The sequence below is a fragment of the Scophthalmus maximus genome, chromosome 17 (assembly GCF_022379125.1).
Source record: "Scophthalmus maximus strain ysfricsl-2021 chromosome 17, ASM2237912v1, whole genome shotgun sequence".
NCBI classification, from domain to species: Eukaryota; Metazoa; Chordata; class Actinopteri; order Pleuronectiformes; family Scophthalmidae; genus Scophthalmus; species Scophthalmus maximus.
The window spans coordinates 6,966,593-6,987,118 of NC_061531.1; the positions used below are offsets into that span (position 1 = coordinate 6,966,593).

General features: G+C 42.8%; 3 protein-coding genes across 3 annotated transcripts in view; all 3 read left to right on the top strand.

Moving 5' to 3' along the window:
- card11 (caspase recruitment domain family, member 11) overlaps positions 1 to 1,504 on the top strand; it is a 31,337-nt gene extending 29,833 nt beyond the window's left edge. Inside the window, exon 26 of the transcript XR_007029903.1 lies at positions 1,475 to 1,504. The gene's annotated coding sequence lies outside the window, so the exon portion shown is untranslated. The remainder of the gene's footprint in view (positions 1 to 1,474) is intronic.
- Positions 951 to 7,483, top strand: LOC118289451 (desumoylating isopeptidase 1). The gene is made up of 6 exons (XM_035616480.2): positions 951 to 1,169; positions 1,861 to 1,882; positions 2,537 to 2,606; positions 3,716 to 3,825; positions 4,224 to 4,346; positions 4,740 to 7,483. The coding sequence occupies exons 1-6, from the start codon at positions 1,079 to 1,081 to the stop codon at positions 4,828 to 4,830; spliced, it is 507 nt and encodes a 168-aa protein (XP_035472373.1). The 5' UTR covers positions 951 to 1,078; the 3' UTR covers positions 4,831 to 7,483.
- An 11,410-nt stretch (positions 7,484 to 18,893) lies between these two features.
- ccdc97 (coiled-coil domain containing 97) overlaps positions 18,894 to 20,526 on the top strand; it is a 167,884-nt gene continuing 166,251 nt past the window's right edge. The window contains exon 1 of the mRNA XM_035614003.2: positions 18,894 to 18,991. The gene's annotated coding sequence lies outside the window, so the exon portion shown is untranslated. The remainder of the gene's footprint in view (positions 18,992 to 20,526) is intronic.

The window sequence follows — 20,526 nt, forward strand, 5'->3', positions numbered from 1 at the left end:
TGTCTTCGGTCTCTTGACTTGGTTTCTAATCAGGTTTGGATTTCTTGGAGGAAGTTCCTGCAGAAAGGAAGAGCAGGGTCTTTTTGTGGCCTGTGGAACCTGAAGTGGGTTTGCTGGGTCTGCATTTTTGACTTTATGAGAGGTTGGTTTTTTTTGTCACAGACACTGATACTTTGAGAGAACAAGGATTTTTTTCCTTCTTCTTTTTGTAACATTCTCAGCAAGGGCTTGGTTACTGCAATTAGTTTTGAGGAGGATTTTAACACAGGTATTAGACGTGTTCTTGGATTAGTTTAGGAAAATACTGTGTACTTGAGTTTCTTGCTAAGAGTTAGACAAGTATATTGATTCTATTCTTGCATATGTGTGTCCTAGCTCTGTCAAAGGGCTATCTGTTCAAAAGTGTTTTATTATGCAAGTCTTAAAAGAAAGAAAAGAATAAATATATTTTACATGAGTTCCCAAATGCTATGTTGGGGTTTTACAGAGGTGATGTGCTGGACTATTACTTGGCTGATCCTTAATGTTGCTGCAGAAATACTCTACTACAAACCATTAGCATAGTTACATAATTAAATTACTTAATTAAAAAATAAGTTTATAGTAAAAAGTTCATAGTGTAGTTTAGAAAGTTAAGAATATTTTTTTTCTCATTGCCTCTCAAAACAACAACAACAACAACACGTGGAGCTTTAGATATTAGTTAGTATGGTCATACTGTAAACGGACCATGGTACATAATTATGCAATAAAACATCCCTGTCATCTGTTATCTCCTATGAAATTGTGTCAAGTCATTCAGCGACAGTCGGCGTAAACCCGGAAACGATTTCCCTTCAAAATAAAACCCTTTTGTAAACCAAGAAAGCTTTCGGTGTGTCGTTCAAACAGCTCACCGGAGCTTTTATTTTGAAAAGCAGATCGAGACGCAAGTGATCTTTGGGGCGCGTTGACGTCATCTCGCGGCGCCCCGCCCAGTCAGCTGTGCGGTTAAAGATACCTACTAGCCGAGCCAGCAAACAGAAAAACACAGCTAAAAAAAAAAGAAAGAAAGAAGACATTTCAGGGGTTGTACAGTATGGACAAGAATACGACGCGGTACAATGTCCAGCTGTATATTTATGATTTATCGCGAGGAATGGCTCGCAGCCTCAGCCCCATCATGCTAGGTAAGTACAGACCGGAGAGGAATCCGATGCAGCCTGGCCTCGGGATCTCACAGGTGATGATAACAAACGCCGGGTGGAGATCGATGCCCTCTCTCTGCTCTCAAGCGATCTACACTTATTGAGACATCATTATTTCATCATCATTATTATTTGAATCATCTAATTTCGTAAATCGTGGCTGATTTTATGTTTGTCACGGTCGTTACTGGGGGTTGACGTGTAACCACAATGCAACCTGGAAGTCACATTGAGATAAAACACCTCTTTTACACGTGAGACCTCGTCAAGACGTGGTCAGTGAGCATCACACACACACACACACACACACACACACACACACACACACACACACACACACACGCGCGCACACACACACACCACATGGCAACATCAACAATAAATACAACAAGTGCACAATGTGCATACAAATCATGGGGCAGCATTGTCCAGGCGTGTGTTTGTCATTAAATGAAACTAAACCTGAAAGTGAGTGTGTGACCTGAGATCATGATCGCCTTATTGGACGGAAACTTTCTAGATTAAAATGTCCCACTGCTGTGTACCAGTGTACCAGTGTTAACTGGGGGTTGACATGTTAATGCTTCAGTGTCAGTGTCAGTTCAGCTTGAATTGAAGATCGTGTGCTGCCGTGCTTCTCCTCTCACCTACTCCTCTTCCTTTTCTTTTCCAGGTAAACAGCTGGATGGCATATGGTATGAATCTGTCCTTTCTGCTGATTTGTCCGCTTGACTCATGAAAACGTTGCTTCTTGTGTAACGTGTAGCTCAGTCAGAAGTAGGTCAGGGGCCCATTTAAGATGGGCATTTCAAAATCTCCTGTAAAACACACACACTTTGTCAGAAAACAATACATCACACAATCAAAGGGGCAGTAAGCGATTTTAATTGAAGACACTTTTTTGTAAGCGCACCCCTGGCTAAATTGAAAAAAATAATAAAAAAGGGGTGTCCCACACCACACAACACTATGTGTGCAGTTTGAACACATCACTCCCCGACACCGCTGGCACGTCCGGTCCGCCTCCCGTACCCGAGGCTGCGGCACCGAGCCCGAGACCACAATCTCTCTCCAAAATCACTTACTGCTCCTTCAAGGACTCTGTCACTTCTAACACCTCTGGCATGAGTCTATCCAAGGCTGCACTCTTTCTTCTTAAGTCAAGTATATTTATTCATATGATGCCATCATTGTAATACTGGAATCCTGGTCATTTGCGAAATGGTTTGTGGTTTTGTTATTTGTCTACGAATTGTACTTTTTAAATAAATGCCACAGAAACTGTTGAGTCATATGAAGTTCCTCTGACCTGGCTGCACCTCCGTGTTCATGTTGTGCCTCTCCTCCAGGCACACAGCTATAGTGGCATACGGCGATGAGTTCTTCTTCGGAGGGGAGGGCATCTCCAGCTGTTCGCCGGTAAGTCGGCCTGACTCCTGTTTTGCCAAAGTCTCATCAAACTAGCTCAGGAGGAGGAGGAGGAGGAGGAGGAGATGTAGGCAATCTCTCTCTCAAAACGTAGCACACACATGGAGGGTAACACACTGTCAAACATTTGAAGTGCAAAGCCGGTGGGCCCCTTTCACCAGACTTGTTTTGTTGGTAAGTGAAACAGCCACATTACACCTGCAAACCAAGAGGTTCGACAGAGAAGCGCTCGGTTTGTTTCCAGTTAAAAATTCGTATGGACTCTGTGTTTATAAAATCCATCGATTGATGAAATCCATTTTGTCATGTGCAACACACACACCACCAGGTTACAAGTTTACTATTTTGAGATGTTGTCAATCACTAGAAATCCTCCCAGCAAATCAGCAAATGAATGATTCACATGCTGATTCAATGATTCAAATGAATGATTCTCAGCTGGTATTATGCCTTCCAGCGGGACAGTGAAGACGGGATCGATGGGAGGGAAAATAAATGACAGAATCCATGTTCACTGCAGCGAATGAACATGTCACCTAGTGCGACTTTGTTGTGTGTTTTTAATAGTTTGTGGAAGATGATGCAGGTTTATGGCAGAGAGGAATAAGCTCCATTAGATTTAGGTTACACAGGAAAAACTTGTTTGCGCAATAAACGCTGTGGTGGTTTAGTTCTTTTCAAGTTCAATAAGAAAATACAATAGAAAGATAGAAAAATATAAAGAATGCTGCCAACATCATCTTTTAAAGTTTGTAATAATAAGGCCTGACGGGGAAAAAAAAGTTGGCAGAGAAACTGTTATTTTCTTGATTGACAGCTCTAGAAAGTGTCATCTCTGTAGTTTAGAGGGAAAGTCTTTCTACTGTCAAACATCGTTCCAACTGCGCCGCAAGTATCTTCCCCTCTGCGTGTTTTTCCAAATGCCTAGATTTGCCGTTCTTCTAATTTGTCGAGAGCTTAGATTAAAGTGATACAAATTCATTTCTTTGAGGATCAAGGTCCTCTGATCCTGTGATTTTGAATCTTCGCTCTCGGAGACAAAAGTCTCAGATCAATCAAACATAACATTTTCATGTTACTGTATGTTGTGTGTTTGTCAGGGCGGGACAATGCTGGGACCTCCGGACACAGTAGTGGAGCTGGGCGAGACTGAGGTGTCCGAGGAAATCTTCATGGATTACCTCTCCTCCCTGGGAGAAAGCACATACAGGTGGAGTGACTCTCTCTCACAAGCTTGTTTTCGAAGATGAACTCCGGAAAATGTCCGGAAAAATGCATCCAGACATTGTCCGGAGTTTGCCGTTAACATATGAAGAACGCAGCAGGAACAATTTCCGGAACAGTCAGTCGAGTTGTGGTGCCTGGGTAATGCGTCCTTTCGCTCGATGTGATTTTTCTTCTGTATTCTCATATTGGCTCACTTGGGGGCCTGGCAGGAAAAGTTCCAAAAAAATGACAAGAGCAACATTTGCATTCTCACATACAGCCCCTTCGTAAATATGTCCAGAGGGGCAGAAAAAGCTTCTAGTTTTTTATATAATAATGATAATCATTAGGGTTTTTATGCTTGTTGCTAACTCTCTCCCTTCCATTCCTCCCTTGGTTCAGAGGTGACCGGTATCGTCTGTTTGAGCACAACTGCAACACCTTCACCAACGAGGTGGCTCAGTTTCTGACGGGCCACTCCATCCCGTCCTACATCACCGACCTTCCGTCCGAAGTCCTCTCCACGTGAGTGTAGACCTCGGTCCCTCGGCCGCCCCTGACTCACACTCACAATGTGATCAAAGTGTTTCAAAGTTTGTCCCCGATCTGATCTAATCTGAGCAAGACAGAGGCTCAGCGGACGCAGTGATACACGCGGAGCGGATCGCCTGAGTTAACCCATGTAACCCAGTGGATTCATTATGAAACACTTCTGTTTCAAACTGCTGTCGTGCCATGAGACCATTTGATTGATATAAATTCTAAACAAAATTAATCTGTGCTCTGACTGATGATGACTTGTATCACGTATATCTTATTTATCTTGTATATCTTGTTTTTCTGGTGTGACAGCAATATGCTTCCCTATGATTTGGTTCAAAATATCATATCAAATATCTTTCTTCTATCCATCTCCAGACCATTCGGCCAGATACTGCGGCCGATCCTGGACTCCATCCACATCGCCCCTCCAGGAGGCAACGTCATCAACGGCGGCAGGAACCTCTAACCTGAGAGAGAGAACGTTCTCGAGGTCACTTCCATCATAGTCAGTCTTTGTAGAAGTCTCAACAATAGTCTTTATTTCTTTTCTTTCTTTCTTTCCTTGCAACTTTGGAAGCTATAACCGATAGACGACCAGTTAATTCGTAAAAATCATTGATTAAATGTTATTTCCTCCTTTAATTCTAGTGGGTCGGTGAAAACAACTTTAGTGGCAACTCGCTGCCCACTTCATGAACTTGATCGTTCGCCTTGTTCAGTTGCGATGAACTGATAAACAGTTTGAAAGAAACAAAAAAATAGGTGCATTAAACCAGACCAGCAAAGCCTGACATGAACATTTACTTCTCTACACTGAACGTTTGATGAGTGTGATGGATGTTGCCTCCTCAGAAATAATGTCTGTGGAGAGATTTTTTCCCGAAGTAATATATAAATACATATATATTTCACTAGGTATTTTATTGAAGAGATTTTAGGCACTGCAACTTTATTTAGTTTACTGATACTCAACAAGATATTGCATATCTGGTAGCTGTAATTATGAAATACCTTAAAATAGCTCTTGGCACATTAGTGCAAGTTAATTTATTATATGATAATTTTTTTAAATCCTCTGTAAAACTCTTTTCTCATTCATTGTAAAGGAAAAAAAAATATCTTAGTTCTTTTGTGTAGTTATTCAATGAGGATTTTAGTTCCCGACATATCAGGTTTCTGCAGTGAAGAGCATCTGCTGCTGACTTCAATGGAATTAATCTGAGTGCATGTTTAATATTCAATTCAATGGATGGGGGTGGGGAAGACAAAGAAAAGTGTGGTTGAATCTTTTAATGTCCGATTTTCATTTTGCACTTTTATGTTTGGTTGAACGTTTTGTTATTTGGCAGCCTGCATTTCGCATCAGAAATCGTTTTGTACCAGTAACATTTGTCTGTGTTTCTCTCGGATTCAGCTCCTCTCTGGTCGCTTCCTTGCTGTACCCGTGCATCATGATTCCATTTGTCACAGAGTTTGTGGTCCTGATGATATGCTATGCAGTTGGATGATTGAGGCCTCGGAGAGAGAGAGAGGTTATAAGCTTACATAATAGATTACATAAAGTGTTTGTCTTTATAGCAGGACTGGGATCAGTTCACCATAAATTCAGTTGTGTCTGCGTATACGAAAGTAAACCCTGGAAGATGTAAGTGCCCGGCGATCAGATAGATAGATAGATAAAAATACTTTATTGATCCCAGGGGAAATCTAGAAGCAGGGCAAGAAAAAAACACAAGATGAAGTTACACGACGCCGTAAAATCATTTACCAGACAATTCTGCTTTGTTTTATTTTAACGTGTTGGAAAAAGGAAAACAGTTTTCTTTTGTCAGACATAACCTAGCACGTGTGTTTGGTTTTAAATCTACTTTCTGATATAATAAAAGTTAACTACAGCCCAGTTCCATCACGTAAGTTGTGCCTCTTGGCCGGTGCCAACAGCTCCAGAGGTAGATGCTGATCATAGATACACTTTGTTTCTTTCTTTTTATTTCAAATACATATGTTCCAGTTGCCATGTGGGTTAATTCTTAACTGTACACTACACCCAGAGATATTTTTTAACGTATAGGTGACCGTATGCAGGCCGATGCCCTGCACACTTGACTTACTAACAACCTGCTCGCGTCCTTTAACAGCCACCAGAGTGTGTTTGATGAACAACGCGCCTCTGTGCCTTCATTTCCCTCCGCTTGGTCGCAGTCACACTGTCGGGGGTTTCGGCATGGATATAGAATAGCATAGGCGGTGCATTGCCATGCAGTCTGAATTAAAAACAAAATGAGATTGTTAATGTACGAAGGTCCAGGAACCGTACAAAATCTTAAAAATGGTCAAATGAGATGAAAGTTGAACCTTAAAACTGACAAATATCCATCACGCAAAGCACATAATGAATTCAGTTCTTAACAGCAGCTGAACATGTTCCAGATTGAGCAACATCTGGACCCAGCGTAGCCTCTTGCGGCATTATCCACTGCACTCTGCCATCAGAGAGACATATAGCTGTCTTCATATTTAAGATAATGCACGCGTGCTTGATCTGACTACGATGATGTGACACACGCTGAACCTCGCGAGCCTTTCGCCGCTTAAAACAGACAGAGTGAGGGATGAAAGAAGCACAGACGAACAATAAGTCGTCTCCAGCAACCAGCATCATAACTTTCATCATGTTCTCCTGCAATAAAATCAAACCTCGCACACACTTTACCTTCCCAGAAGCCTCTGCTGGAAGTCTAGCCCGACACATGTAAGTATTTGGCTACTTTTAGGGATTAACACGTTAAACCGAGTCCCTGTTTTTTTAAGAGGCGCGATACAGCTCAGGTGAAATCTGGGTTCTGTCATTTTTGCCTTCTGCTAACCGACTAACTGACTCATGCCTAACCGGACCACTGAAATGTATCGTTGCACATGAAGTCACCCCCTCTCTGTCGCTGTAACCTGTGTTGCTGCTGGCTGTTACCTGCGCTGTGAAAATTGAAATGGATATATTTATGGATATTATTATTATATTATCTAAGCTATAATATATACATTAATGCGTATTGTTTGTATTGTTTTGTGTAATTGTTTTTGTAATTTAACCAATACATAAAGCCAGTGACCGCAAAATTTGTGATTCTCTAGTGTATTCCTTTTTTTATTAAATTTTTTTAAACACGCTACGATAGAAATACAATAACAAGCAGTTGCCACAATCCATCAGGGGAAAAAAGGTAACAAAAATATGTGTAAGAGGTACAAGAAAAATATGTTGGTAGGCTATAATAATGATAGACAGGCTGATTTCTCAGGTCCTCATGTAAACCATGAGGAGACAAGATGTTCAGGTAGTACATCCAGTAATTCTCCCTCTGCAAGAATTTTTGGTAATGCTCAAATATATATATACATACATATATATATATATATATATATATATATATATATATATATATATATATAGTCACTATATATAGTCACTATTGTGCTCACTTTTAGTCTGGCTGCAGATCTTTGAGCCGCCACAGAGAGACAGTGCTGCTCTGTCTCTTATCTTCAGACGCGTCCCATGACACAGACACATTTTGATCAGGAGGTTGTGATTTCAAAACCCAGGGAAAACCATTGAACCTTTTAACCCAAATAGTGAATACCACTTTACCCTATATCCAGAAATTTCATAAAGAAGCAATAAGAAAGGCTCAAACCAACAATAAATGATGTCGCGATAGCATCCAGTTGTGAGTGAATGCTCAGCACAACCAGGTCCTCTCAGGGAAAAGCAAAAGGTCGGTAAGAAAAGCAAATGCCCTCAAAATAAAAATGTACAAATCATATTTTCACCTAGTCTAATGCTTCAAAACAACTAGATGAATGAGCGATGACGGTGAATGTAAAAAAACACAAAGGAAAGATATTACGTTGGCAGTGTTCTTGAAACCAACTTCTTCGGAAATGGAGAAATCCATTTTTACATGCGACACAAGTTCAAACAAAGATTTTTTCTTCTTCGAATCAGTCATTGGACAGTGGTATGGATCACGGCTTAAAAGAAGGCATCACTTTCCCCTGATGGCAAATATAAATATACATATCACTGTGCAGCTAAAACTGTTGTGAAAGCAGACTTGGCGCGCGGCATTTAGAACAGCACCGCTCTGGAGAGGGAGCTGATAATAAACGCACCCAGGCCGACCCTGTCCTTGCCACCCCTGGGTGAGAAGCTGAGTCAGCTCAGGCAAGTAGCGCAGTCGCGTGAGCCCCGTGTGTCTCCTGACAAACTTTAACCTCTCCGTCCGACTTCAAGGTCACTGTCAGCCCGGGCCAAAGTTGTTCAGTGCACGGCAGTACCTCAGTGACCAAGCCCCGTGAGGAACACCGACCCTCCTGCTGCGGTGACATATCCTTCCGTGACACACAGAGGTGACTTGGCTTCTCCTCCTGACGGCTATTTGAGCAGTGGTGCAAAGTCCATTCTACTATTACTACTGAGATTCTAAAAATATAGAGGCAATTTGAATAATGTGGGCCCGACACCCTGCAGCTCAGCTAATATGTCTTCGAAAAACAACTACATTTTCCCCCAACCATCTATCTCTCCATTTTTCAAAGTCTGCCGGTCCAAAATAGATGAAAGTGGCTCTTTTACAATCTGTTACATGTAACACGTTATTAGTGTGACACATTACATTTTTATAGATGTATACTCTGAATGTGTAAGCGAACAAATGCTCATTTACACATCCGGCAGATACAGAGTAACTTAATCTAGTAATCGCTTTCGTCATACGGATTATGAAATATCTTCAAAAGGAAGAAAACCATGCAAGACGCCGAGTGACAATGAACGCATATCTAATGGAGTTTTATCAGCATTGGCACAAACTCTACATGTGTTCAATCATGTTTGGCTCCGCGCCGGTCTTGTTCCCCAGTTGATCGATCGATCAGATCAGTTTGCATAATTCTGAGGTTTTAACGTTTTTCAAATGCCCTTTACCTCCTCAGCAACAAACGGAACAGAAAAAACGACATCTCCCCGGGTCACTGTTTCATTTAGCCCTGATACGCATAATTAAGGGATTCGTGTAGGACTTTTTGAAGGTTACCTTGCCACCTTGAGCATGGAATAATCCATGTACGCAGTGCAGCACTACTGTCGGTGAGTTTCAAGGGTCCCTTGTTTTAAGTAACATCTCGTCACGCTTCCTGCATTCGGTCTTTTGCGGGAAGACGATCCCAGAATCTCCCGCACGATGCAGGATAGACTCTTGAGATCTCTCTCCAACGTTGCTCGCAAACGCACGTACTTTTCCCGCGTTTTGTCACGACGGTCGTGACCGCGTCTAGCCAAGTCCGGTCTCGCGGGAGTCTGGCTCAGCGTTGGGGGCCACGTCGGTACTGTAAGTGCGATGAGTATTCCTGTCCAGTCGAGCCTGCTCAGACACGGTCTCGTCTCTCTGCTGTCCGAGTGCCTGTCAGCGTGTCCCAGCAGCCTCTCTCAGCGTGAACAAAAAGAAGATCTCATTCTTCTCCCCCCTTTGACTCCGCCCTCTTTTCCCTGCTCCTCTTCACTCTCCTTCTGACACATTTTATTTGTCAACCGTCACACTGTAATATCTCTCTTCATCCTCTGGCCTACTTCACGTCCTTGTTGAAAACCTCGACCACCAACAGAAATGCTCACCTTCTCTTCTCTCCACAGACCTCTTTCTCTCTCCCCCCCCCCTTCTCTCTTTGAGGCTGCTCCCCCGTTTCATCGCTCCTTCCTCATTTGCTCCTTCTCAAAATCCATTATCACCCAGGGACTTTTTGCCTGGCTGCGCCTCCTCCGCTCTCCCGTCCTCCCCTAATTTCTCTCCATCGCCTCCTGCTCTGACTCCCTCGACCTTGTTCCTTAACCTCTTTCATTTTCCATCACCCATTTTTGCTTTCTAGTGGTAATGGGCTTAGACGTTGCAGCTATTACAGAGTATTGCATTGTCTTTTTTTCTTCCTTTTTTTTAGGATAACTTTAGAAACACACTCATGCGAAGCAAATGAGCATATAAACGACCGGAGTCACTGTTATTGTGTGAAAAGCTCATGCACCAACAGCCAGAATATTCTTTTTTTAAAAATTTTAGTTATTCCTGAGTTGCTGCGACTCTGTTTGTTATCTCCTGCAGCGACGTGTTACACTCTGGTGTTATCTCGAGTCTTAAATGAAAGAACGGTCGTCAGTGTTCGACACAAAGTTGCAGAAGAAGGCGACACAATAAAGGGTGTGACACTACTCCTGTCTGTTCCTTCAGACCACCTCTACCCCGCCTTGTCTACCCCCTCCCCACCTCTCTCTAACTTGTCAGCTACCACCACGGGCAACCAGCCGGGGAGCGGCCAACCAGCTGGCCGGGTCACCGCTTTATGGAACCAGTCGGGTCAACAGCTGCTGTGTGCTCCTTGTCTGTGTCGAGCCAAGGTCCAGGATAACTGCCATGCCCCTGCATAAATACATAGATGGGTAAGTATATGTGAACTTGTCCCCGAGACCTTCTGCCGCATCACTCCCCATTTGCAGCTGTTTCCTGCAATGCCCTTGGGTTGTCCCATCTGGACATTGTGTGTGTGTCGGTTGGGACGTGTATCTGTCTGCGTGTGTGCACATGGTGACTTATCTCTGCTTGATCTGTACTGTTTAGAACTTTTAGTGACTTAGACAGAAAAGTTTCAAATTTTGGGAAGCAAGTGAAGCTTTAAAGCCGGCCAGTGTTGATTTTCTAAAACTGTGACAAAACATATCAATCGACGAACCTATTTTACACAAGACTAAATAAAAATGTAACCTTTGAAAACGAGGACTTTGAGGAAATGTATCACTTTTTTTTTGGCAACAAATAACAAGTTTTAATGCAAAGTCTTATTCAACATCCTACAGAACAAAAAACTTTCTTCCCAAACTGGGGACCCACTTTTCAAAGATGTGGCGAATTTCTTATTTCTTATTATTTTTACTCTCATTTCTGTATCACCTAATTTTTGACAAGTGAGCAAATCCAGCTCCTGATGACCAGCAAATGTGAAGCCACACACACACACACACACACACACACACACACACACACACACACACACAGAGTTTGGAGACGCTCACTTGATTAACTGAGGTGATTCAGTCTGAGCTGCTGCAGAGCGGAAGGCATGAGACCAGTGTACATGTCCTCATTTAACTCTGGACAAGAGCAGCGCTGACATGCATTTCCCAAAATGTCAAACATCATTTAACATTTACTGTAACAGCGCCCCCCCCCCCCCCCTTTTCTTTTGAAAAGTATCCTGTATAGGTCAAATGATGTAAAAACACAGCAGGTATGCTATCCTTGTGCAGGAAATTGCCTTTATGTATTTTTCTTTCTGGTACCTACCATCACCACAACACACACACGCACGCACGCACGCACGCACGCACGCACACACACACACACACACGCACGCACACACACACACACACACACACATGGCTAAATTACTCTTCGGTTGAATCGGGGCTGCAAACCCATTTTGTCCATCATTACAAAGAGAGTGTATGTCACAGAACTGTTGTGTCCGAGTCTTCAGGGAGCTGATCCGGTGCCTCATGTGGATTGAGAGAGGGGAGGGTGGAGGACAGAGAGAGGGAGAGAGGGAGAGAGAGAGAGGGAGATGCTGGATGGAGAGGAGGTTAAGAAAGACAGAAAAGAGCAGGAGATAACAGAGCGTGGCACTAATGACACCTGAGGGTTGAATGGGTGTTAATGGAGACGGTGGCCGTCGCCTCAAAGAGGCCGAGATTTTATACTGATCACATACTCACTGCTCACTTTGGGCTCCCTCTTACCAAATATCATCTGCGTGGTTTCCAATAGACGTCATAGTCTGATTCAAACGGTGGTATAGCTCAGTAAAATTAGAACGAGTCTGGAAGCTTTAAATTTCCTCAGCAGCAACAACACCGGTTCATCATTTTGCATTACTCACATTTTCCACTCGATGGCACCATTTCAGAGCAGTACCAACCACGCACTATATATACAGTATATATATATATATACACGCTGGCTCCAGAGATAATATGCAGCTGCTGCTGTGGTGATTTCATCTGCGCGCGGATGTGTTGGTCTGAAGGAACAATATGTCCCTTCAAATCTTTTTTTTTTGGGGGGCGGGGGATTTTATCTTTACAAATCCCAGTGAAATGCACCGACACAGTGGTTCAATTATTATTATAACTCTGGGCACTGACAACCAAAACACTGTTAGACCACGAAAGCTTATCACAATATATATTTAAAAATCCACTGGGAATTTGGCCTTGTTTGGAAGATTTCATTTCTTTTATTAGGATCCTAAATGCTGGAGTCTGTCCGGTGTTGCTCGGACTGCCCTGAGCTTGTTAGCAGCACCACTGAGGCCATTTCTCGGGTTGAAATTATTCTTGCGAATTCTCAGGGGCCGCATATTTTTATGATTTGACTTCCCTCTGGGAAAAGTACGCAGGAGCTGAGGCCGGGCACACACGCAAGCAAGACTGTCAGACGCTTATTTCGACATCTGCACGAATTCTGAAAAAACATAAAACTGGAGGGTGACAACCAGAATGGTGCGTTCGTCCAACCACAAGTTTTCACCAGGAAAGTGTCGCTTCACAAAATTCCATGCAGTTATCTCACAACCTTCAACTCTTTTGGCAGCATTGTGACATATATATCTATATAAAAAAGAAGTTTAGAGTGACAAGGCCATGGAGGATACTATCCTAAGAAGACAGCAGCTGGTAGGCGAGCGGATCTCCGACAGGAGGGACATACTCCACCAGAGGAACAGAGAGAGCGAGTGGACAGATTCTGGGGCATTTTACCAGAAGGACGAGAAGTCCGGCCAGCTGGCAGCCCCTCGTGGAGGCACCGCTCTCCGTCCAGCGCTGTTATGTGCCCTCAGAGAAAACCTTCACAATGGTTCAAAAAAAAATACCACTAAAAAATAGAGTATGGACAATGGTGTACTGTTTTTCAAGATCAACCACAGGAACACTGACCACCACGCTGCCAAGTCTGCAACCTGTAACCTACGTCCGTTTGTCAAGTGAAGGGCACCGGCGGGGAGAAAAAAGAAATGCTACAACACTTTTAGATCCTTTTTTTAAGGAATAAAGTCTGTTTAATTCTTTCTTTATCTTTTATTGAATTTTTTGCCCTCTTGTAAAGATCAATTGGCTCACAGAATACAGTGACATTATTGTACAACAGGGGTAAGTGGATGAGAAACGCAGCAGCTCTATTATCTGTGACACTTTACTTTCAAATGGCTCCATCACATCTGCCAGAAAATAACACAGAGACGTTCTTTCTATGTGCACCTTACGCACTGCAACTTCAGATAACATAAAATAACTGCCCTTGTCATCGTGAACTGGAAACGCAGCAAATAAACATTTTAGAATTAGGATTTGTTTTCCATCTTTCAAGAGGTATTTTATGCTGCGGCCTCAGTCACAATAAATATTTCTGTCAAACCAAAGTGTCAAAGAAACAATCCTCCAGTTTTATATGGATAATTTAAACTTTAACACCCACTTGTGTGTGTGTTCCAGTGTGTTATGGCAATTTACTTTGAGTGTTACTAAGATGACTATGTTTCTTTTTACCCACATGAAACAAAAAAGTGCTCTACCAATTCTACTCTCTTGGGTTGATGCTGGGACACGATCAGATTCACTAATGATACACATTGCAGTTTGGCCTGGACGACGCGTGGCACGTCCAAACGATGACATTTATTCCATAAAACCAAGTGGATGTGCTGATCAAATGATCCCTCTCTGGATAGCATCTGAGACAAAACTAATATCAGCGCCGTCTTTTGTCGTAATCTTAAAATCTGTATATCCAACTGCGTGGTACTCATAGGTAATGTTATATGAGGCCAGGGATTGATGCGGCTCAGAAAACACAACAGAGTCGAACTGAGAGCCGAGACACTGAGTTTAACAGTGAAACTGATGAACGCTGATTGATCCGATACTTGAATCACCATTGACGCTGATCCTGTAAACGGGATTGGTGCACCCCCTAACCTTATCCCACTTATTTCTGACTTTAATACAATAGTCCAAGTCATGAATAGCTTCAGTTTAATGGTGTATATCCATAAAGATATTACACAAAATACGTACATTTTACATGCAATATTTGAATCTGCCAGTTACACTAGAGAGTAGACAGGGCACTCAAGTCTGAGGACCCTCATTTACATAGTGCAAGCTGCAACCCAGAGTGGAGGAAGAAGTACTCAGATCATTTATTTAAGCTCAAGTGGTAACAGGCGTACCACAATGTAAAAATACTGTGCTCCATGTACAAGATGTCCTGAATCAAAAATTCAACTTGGGTAAAAGTAGTACAACAATTGCCAGCAAAGTAAAGTATGAAAAGCAAAAAGAGCTAATTTTGTTGAATAACCCCATTCAGAGTGGTTGATAGTGCACTTCCCATATCAAATATAAATCTTAAATCTAATAAGATAATATATGGTTGTATTAACCTGTATTAGCCTGTTAAAAGGTTGTTTAAGTATTAAGTAGTTTAATATAAAAATACCTGAGGGATATACAGCTGAAGTTAATGTACTAAGTTACTTTCCCATATCACTGACATCACAACTAAGTGTCTGATCTCCAATCTTTCCCTGCTCCGAACCAAGTTTAAAGGAACAGTTCAATGTTTTGGAAGACGTACACATGTACACTGTTGCCAAGAGACGGATGAGCTTTCTCGTGGCTGAAGCTTTATGATTAGCGTCATGCATTCAAGTGATATATCGATCTTGAAAGTCAATAGATGTATGTCCCAAAATGACACCACTCATGTCTTTGCTCCTCAGGTGTAAAACCTGAACTGACAAAGTATCACTGTTGATTGTGATGAAGGCGCTAGTGCATCAAGACCATCAGGAGCTGTCACACTGTCAAATCCCACGCACACGCACACACACACACACACACACACACACACACACACACACACACACACACACACACAGACACAAACGCACACACACTCGGCTACAGGCGAGGGGTTAGGTCCAAAGGTAAATGATTTACATGGACAGGGAGGGCAGTGAAGCGTTTTGGAGCCAGTCCATCAGAGAGATGAGGGCACGACATGCAGCGACATCCTGACAGACGTGGTTTCATCAGAGATCCAGAAAAAGGAGGACTGATGTAAACCGGGCTCAGCCCGTAAGTCAGTGCATTGTATTTACAGCAGGTGCGATGGAGATTAAAAGTGCAGTAATTTGACCTCCCAGGAAAGCTGTGGGGGATTTTACCTTCAAGAAAAAAAAAATCTAGTATTTACTGTGGCTGTCAAGTTGGAACGGTGAAAGAATCAACCTAAAGTCATGAGGATGCGCAGTAACAGATGACTGCGTGCACAAAGCAGTCGGAAGGTCATTAGAAGTGCACAAAGAAATAGAAAGTTACAAGAGGATAAATGTGTAAAGAGTTTGACAGATGACATAAAAGAATGCCCAGATGTCCCCAGATTAAGAAGGTCCTACTATATACTGTTTGTACAATATTTGTCCAGCCCAATTTCAGCAATGTCCTGATTTTTTTGAGAACATTGAGAAGACTTTGGATAGTCTACAGTCTGTGCTGAATTCCACAAATGCTAACTATGGGCATTTTCCCCATCCAAAAGTACGAGTAGGTTGGAAAAGTAAAGTCCTTACTGCTGTAAAAGAAAAAGTTATATTTCCGACCAAACCACAACCGTCTTGCCGCAGCAAGCCGCCTGATTATCTATCCAAATGACATCTTTTGAAATAGTGAGAGGCAGCTGATCATGAATGTGTGAAGATATCATAGTCACTCTGGGACAGGGGGAAAAAAAAATCATTTGTCTCATCTTTTTCCTTCACTCATAAATAATACACTGCAAGTTCTAACACTTCAACATCAACAGAAATGATGTAAAAAAAAATTTTTTAAAAGTCATGCAACTAAAACATATATTCTGCACCTCACTTTGCAAATCAGAGAAGTGACTCTTGACTCCCGTCAAGCTCTCTGTTCTCACACTGCAGTTAACGATGAAAATGGATTTTTCTGCTCAGTATTATTAAGCTGCCTTCAGATGCTGAGAAATGTGGTCTTCGCTCTGCAGGGTGAGCGGTATGGAGCACACAGAATGCGCTTCTTCTCCATCCATCCATCTCCTCTGCCTGTCCCTTCAGGTTACATCACACGCAGCGGTTACCTCATCGGTTGCGCTCTGAAAGGTCAACAGCAGCCGGGGTCAAAGTTGACCTTTGTTTAAATGTTTGATTTGAACTTTGAGTGGAGCGGTTGATGGCGATTTCAGGCGGTGCGTGACGCCACGGGTAGCGCTTCCGCCTGGCTGGGCGCCAATGGCAACGCAGAGGGGTGTGACCACTGATCATGTGTTGGCGGCATTTTTCAAACCTTCATTTCATGAAGATATAAACTACAAAACGTCTCATTTGTAATCATGGACTATTGACTGTAGCAGGTAGGTTTTATTATTCATAGGGAGCTAACTACTATTTACAACCATAGCTCTCAGTGTTGGCTGATTTTGGCTGTGGTCCCAAATGAGGCGTGCAGCATTTTGAAAAATGTGAAAATTACCATTGAGCAGGTTTAGAGATGACGGTAATTAATGTCAAACTTCGGATGTTGCTGTTACGTAGTATGCACCTTAATCATGATGCCACCAGGGCACGCAGCTGTTTCGGTTTTGTACAAACATTTTTTTAGTAAACCATGTAGTTGCTCAGGATGGATAAAAATAGCAGCTGGAAAGTTTGGATGTGTTCTTTTTTCTTTTTTTCCCGATGCAAGCGAAATGCCAGAAAGCCAAGGCCTGCTGTGTGTTGGTTGACTCTACTGATGAGCTGAAACAAGTAGCCCTGAGCAACCGAGTGACAGCGCAGCAGGCGAAAGATAGGGAGGCCCAGTGTGGGAAAACCGAGAGCCGAGTCAAGCGAAACGAGAGGAGGGGGACACAAACAGAATCAGAGAGAGGCAGACAGAGAACAGACCTGCGGGGGAAAAATACAAACTAAACACGGACAGACTCAAATCTTTAGACTCAGTGCACTGTAATTATCTCCGTCCGTCTGCATTCACTGCACACAGTGTGTTTTTCATTTCCCCTCATTTCTTTATCATTTGCTGTGCAATTGATTTCATTCTTTATATATGTGTTTGTGCGGCGGTATATTTCATTCGCCCAATTTTGCTCAGTTCTTACAAACTTTTACTTTGCAGTAGCCTTTCGCTGTTCGCCGCTCCGAGGCATTTTCCTCCCGACTGCAATCATGAAAGATTGATCTTATCACAGAGAGACAGGGGGGTAGAGGAAGAAAAACACAGAGAGAATGGGATGGCAGGGAGTATACAAGACACTGAGCTGCAGGATCTCTGACTGTGTATTCTGCCGCTGCCAAGTGTTGTAGTTTTATAATTGCACAACACAGCGGTCGGATCCTCTCGAGCTGACCCCAGAACAACATTCACGCGCTGCAGTCTGTAATTTCTTACACTGCGCTGTACACCTACGGACAGGTTTCGTTTGGCCCCTAAGACAGTTCTGATCACGCGTCTGAATTACTGTTTCATTCAGCGACCCCGAAGACAAACTGGATTGATTTCACCCGAGTTGACTGGGATGGAATCGTTCTTCGCGGCGCTGTGGGACAGGCGGGCCGACTGACTGCGCAGCAGCTGAGTGTACTGGATTCATCCTGCTGCTCACAGGTGTCAGATGTATTGCCAAGTGTGGCCGAGTAATAGGTGGGACCCGCATGGGGACGCTCTGTAAATCTGAAATGCTAATCCAATCTGGCGTGCCGTTAAACAAGAGACCACTTTGAACGGAAAATACGCGGGAGAAGTGTACGATGGTTTTATCATGGGCATGAAAGCAATTAAACTTTGAATTCAGTGTTTGGAGACGTTCCCCCCCGTGGGATTCTCTTGCACTGTTTAAATATTGTTTGTAGACTTATTCCAAATCCCAAACTGACGAGGAATCTTCGACGATGCAGGCTGTCTCTCTCTCGTGATACTTTGAGTGAGTGCCCTTTTTCCCCCTAATATGGATGAATCATTTTCTGCAACAAAATTCATAAACATACCAATTGTAGTGGGAATATGAGAAAGCCCAGCCTTTGAGACAAAGTTGGCAAATCAAACTTTTTTTTTTTTTAAAGTTCTACAACTAGTGAACTCACATCATTATAGTTTGTGCAGTATGAAGCCAAATAAGACTCTCTCCACTTCACCTCCGTCACACACTCTTTCTTTGGGCTTTAACAAGATATTTTGCAAAGCAGTTTATTTAATCAAACTTCAAAGTTCACTTTTTGATTCAGTTCACATTACAGCACCGATGGTTCCTGTTAATTACACATGAGGCCATGTAATATAACCATGGGCCGAACCTATTTCGCAGTAGAAACATGAACACGGAATAAAGAATAAAAGAACGAACAGAAACTGTCGGGAATCATTTGGAGGTGACACCGAGACGTGGGATTAGCCGCCTTTCGCGGAGTCTATGGCCTTGAACAGAATTCATTGCGACAAAACGGCGAAGGTAAGACTTCGTTTATGCTTTAACTAAACTTTTGCTCCTCTTTGGCTGCTGGTTCACTGAGGTTTGGTCGCAGCGAGATAAGAAAACACAGCGTTGGAATCTGTGGAGTCGTGGCTTTAACGCGCTATATAGCATGTGATGCTAGCACAACGTCTTATGATTCGCCCTCTTCCGGTGTCGGAAGGTTTGTTTGGGGTCGGAACTGTTGTCCACCTGCACAGCTGTCTACAAGTTGCCACGGTGCCGTAAAGTGGAACTGGGTGCTGCAGTGTCGCAGTAGTGTTGTGATTGACAAGATCGGTGCATCCCTAATTCTGTCCTCTGTTGTTTTGGATAGAATATTATGATATCAATGTGAGGAACTGATGATGACTGAAATTGTATGCATTTATTCACAGAACTTGTTGTGACCACCTGATGGCCCAATGTTATATTTTTATCAATATTATTTTTGATGCTCCGTTTGGTTCTCCACCAATCTACTGAAGGGGATATGTGGGCTGCTCGGTGCTCGACTAGGTTTCACCACTTATGTCTGTCTGCTGTAGCACTGTCAAGTCGTACTCCTCTTCCTTTCACATTGCACACAATCGTTTGATCCATAAGTTAATTTTCAAACTTTGGTAAGAGCAGCTCAAGTCTTTAATATTTGGCAGGAATATTGCTAGAATATCTAGAAACAGATCAATTCTAACTAGAATGTACATTTTTAGGCTTTTGTTGAATTTCTTGGTGAGACGGAGATAAACAGAAATGTTCCTTATTTTTTTTTTTTTAACAGTCAATTCAATTTATTCCCACCTCGAGTACAACTTTAATGTGCATGTCTGTGACAGCAAACTTCCAACATAACTCAACCCAACAGTCCCGTCTGCGAATATGTCTCATCAGTGAGAATAACTGAAAACGAATCTTGGAAAAATACTGAAGGCGTCGCACGTGCCCCCAGACTTTTTCCAATCATGTTGGTATAAACCTTGACACTTGACACTTTATGGATGTAGCTTATGAATTGTAAGAGACAAATTCAAGACACCGGATCAATTCTGTCCTTAGATCTTCTTACATGTCACGTATTTGCTCGTCATGTCGAACGTCGGGAGACGTGTGAGCTGTGGTCGGAGCAGGAACAACGGCTTCAGACGAAGCAGATAAATGGTGGTAATTGAGTGGAAAAAAACTGCAGCTCCTGCGATGGGGAGAGATGTCGGTGGTGCAGCGGTGGATCAGCTCAGAGTGACACTGAGGGAGGAGTGATGGAGAGTGACAGGATGAAATCATAATCACTGCGCGATTGCTCCCTGATGATTCATATCAAGCTGAATATTGTATTAAAAGCTCTGTATGTGAGAGCTTCGGGTATTTGTTTTGAAACGGATAAAAGCCGGAAGACGGCCAATGTTTTTACAGAAACAGCAGGTTTCTGTAAAAGCGCACGTGATATACTCTGAAGCTGCCGAAGACATTTTGGCAGATGGCTTTTTAATGTGCGCATCAAATTTAATTTGAGTCAGTTTTTTGAGCTAATGTTTCCA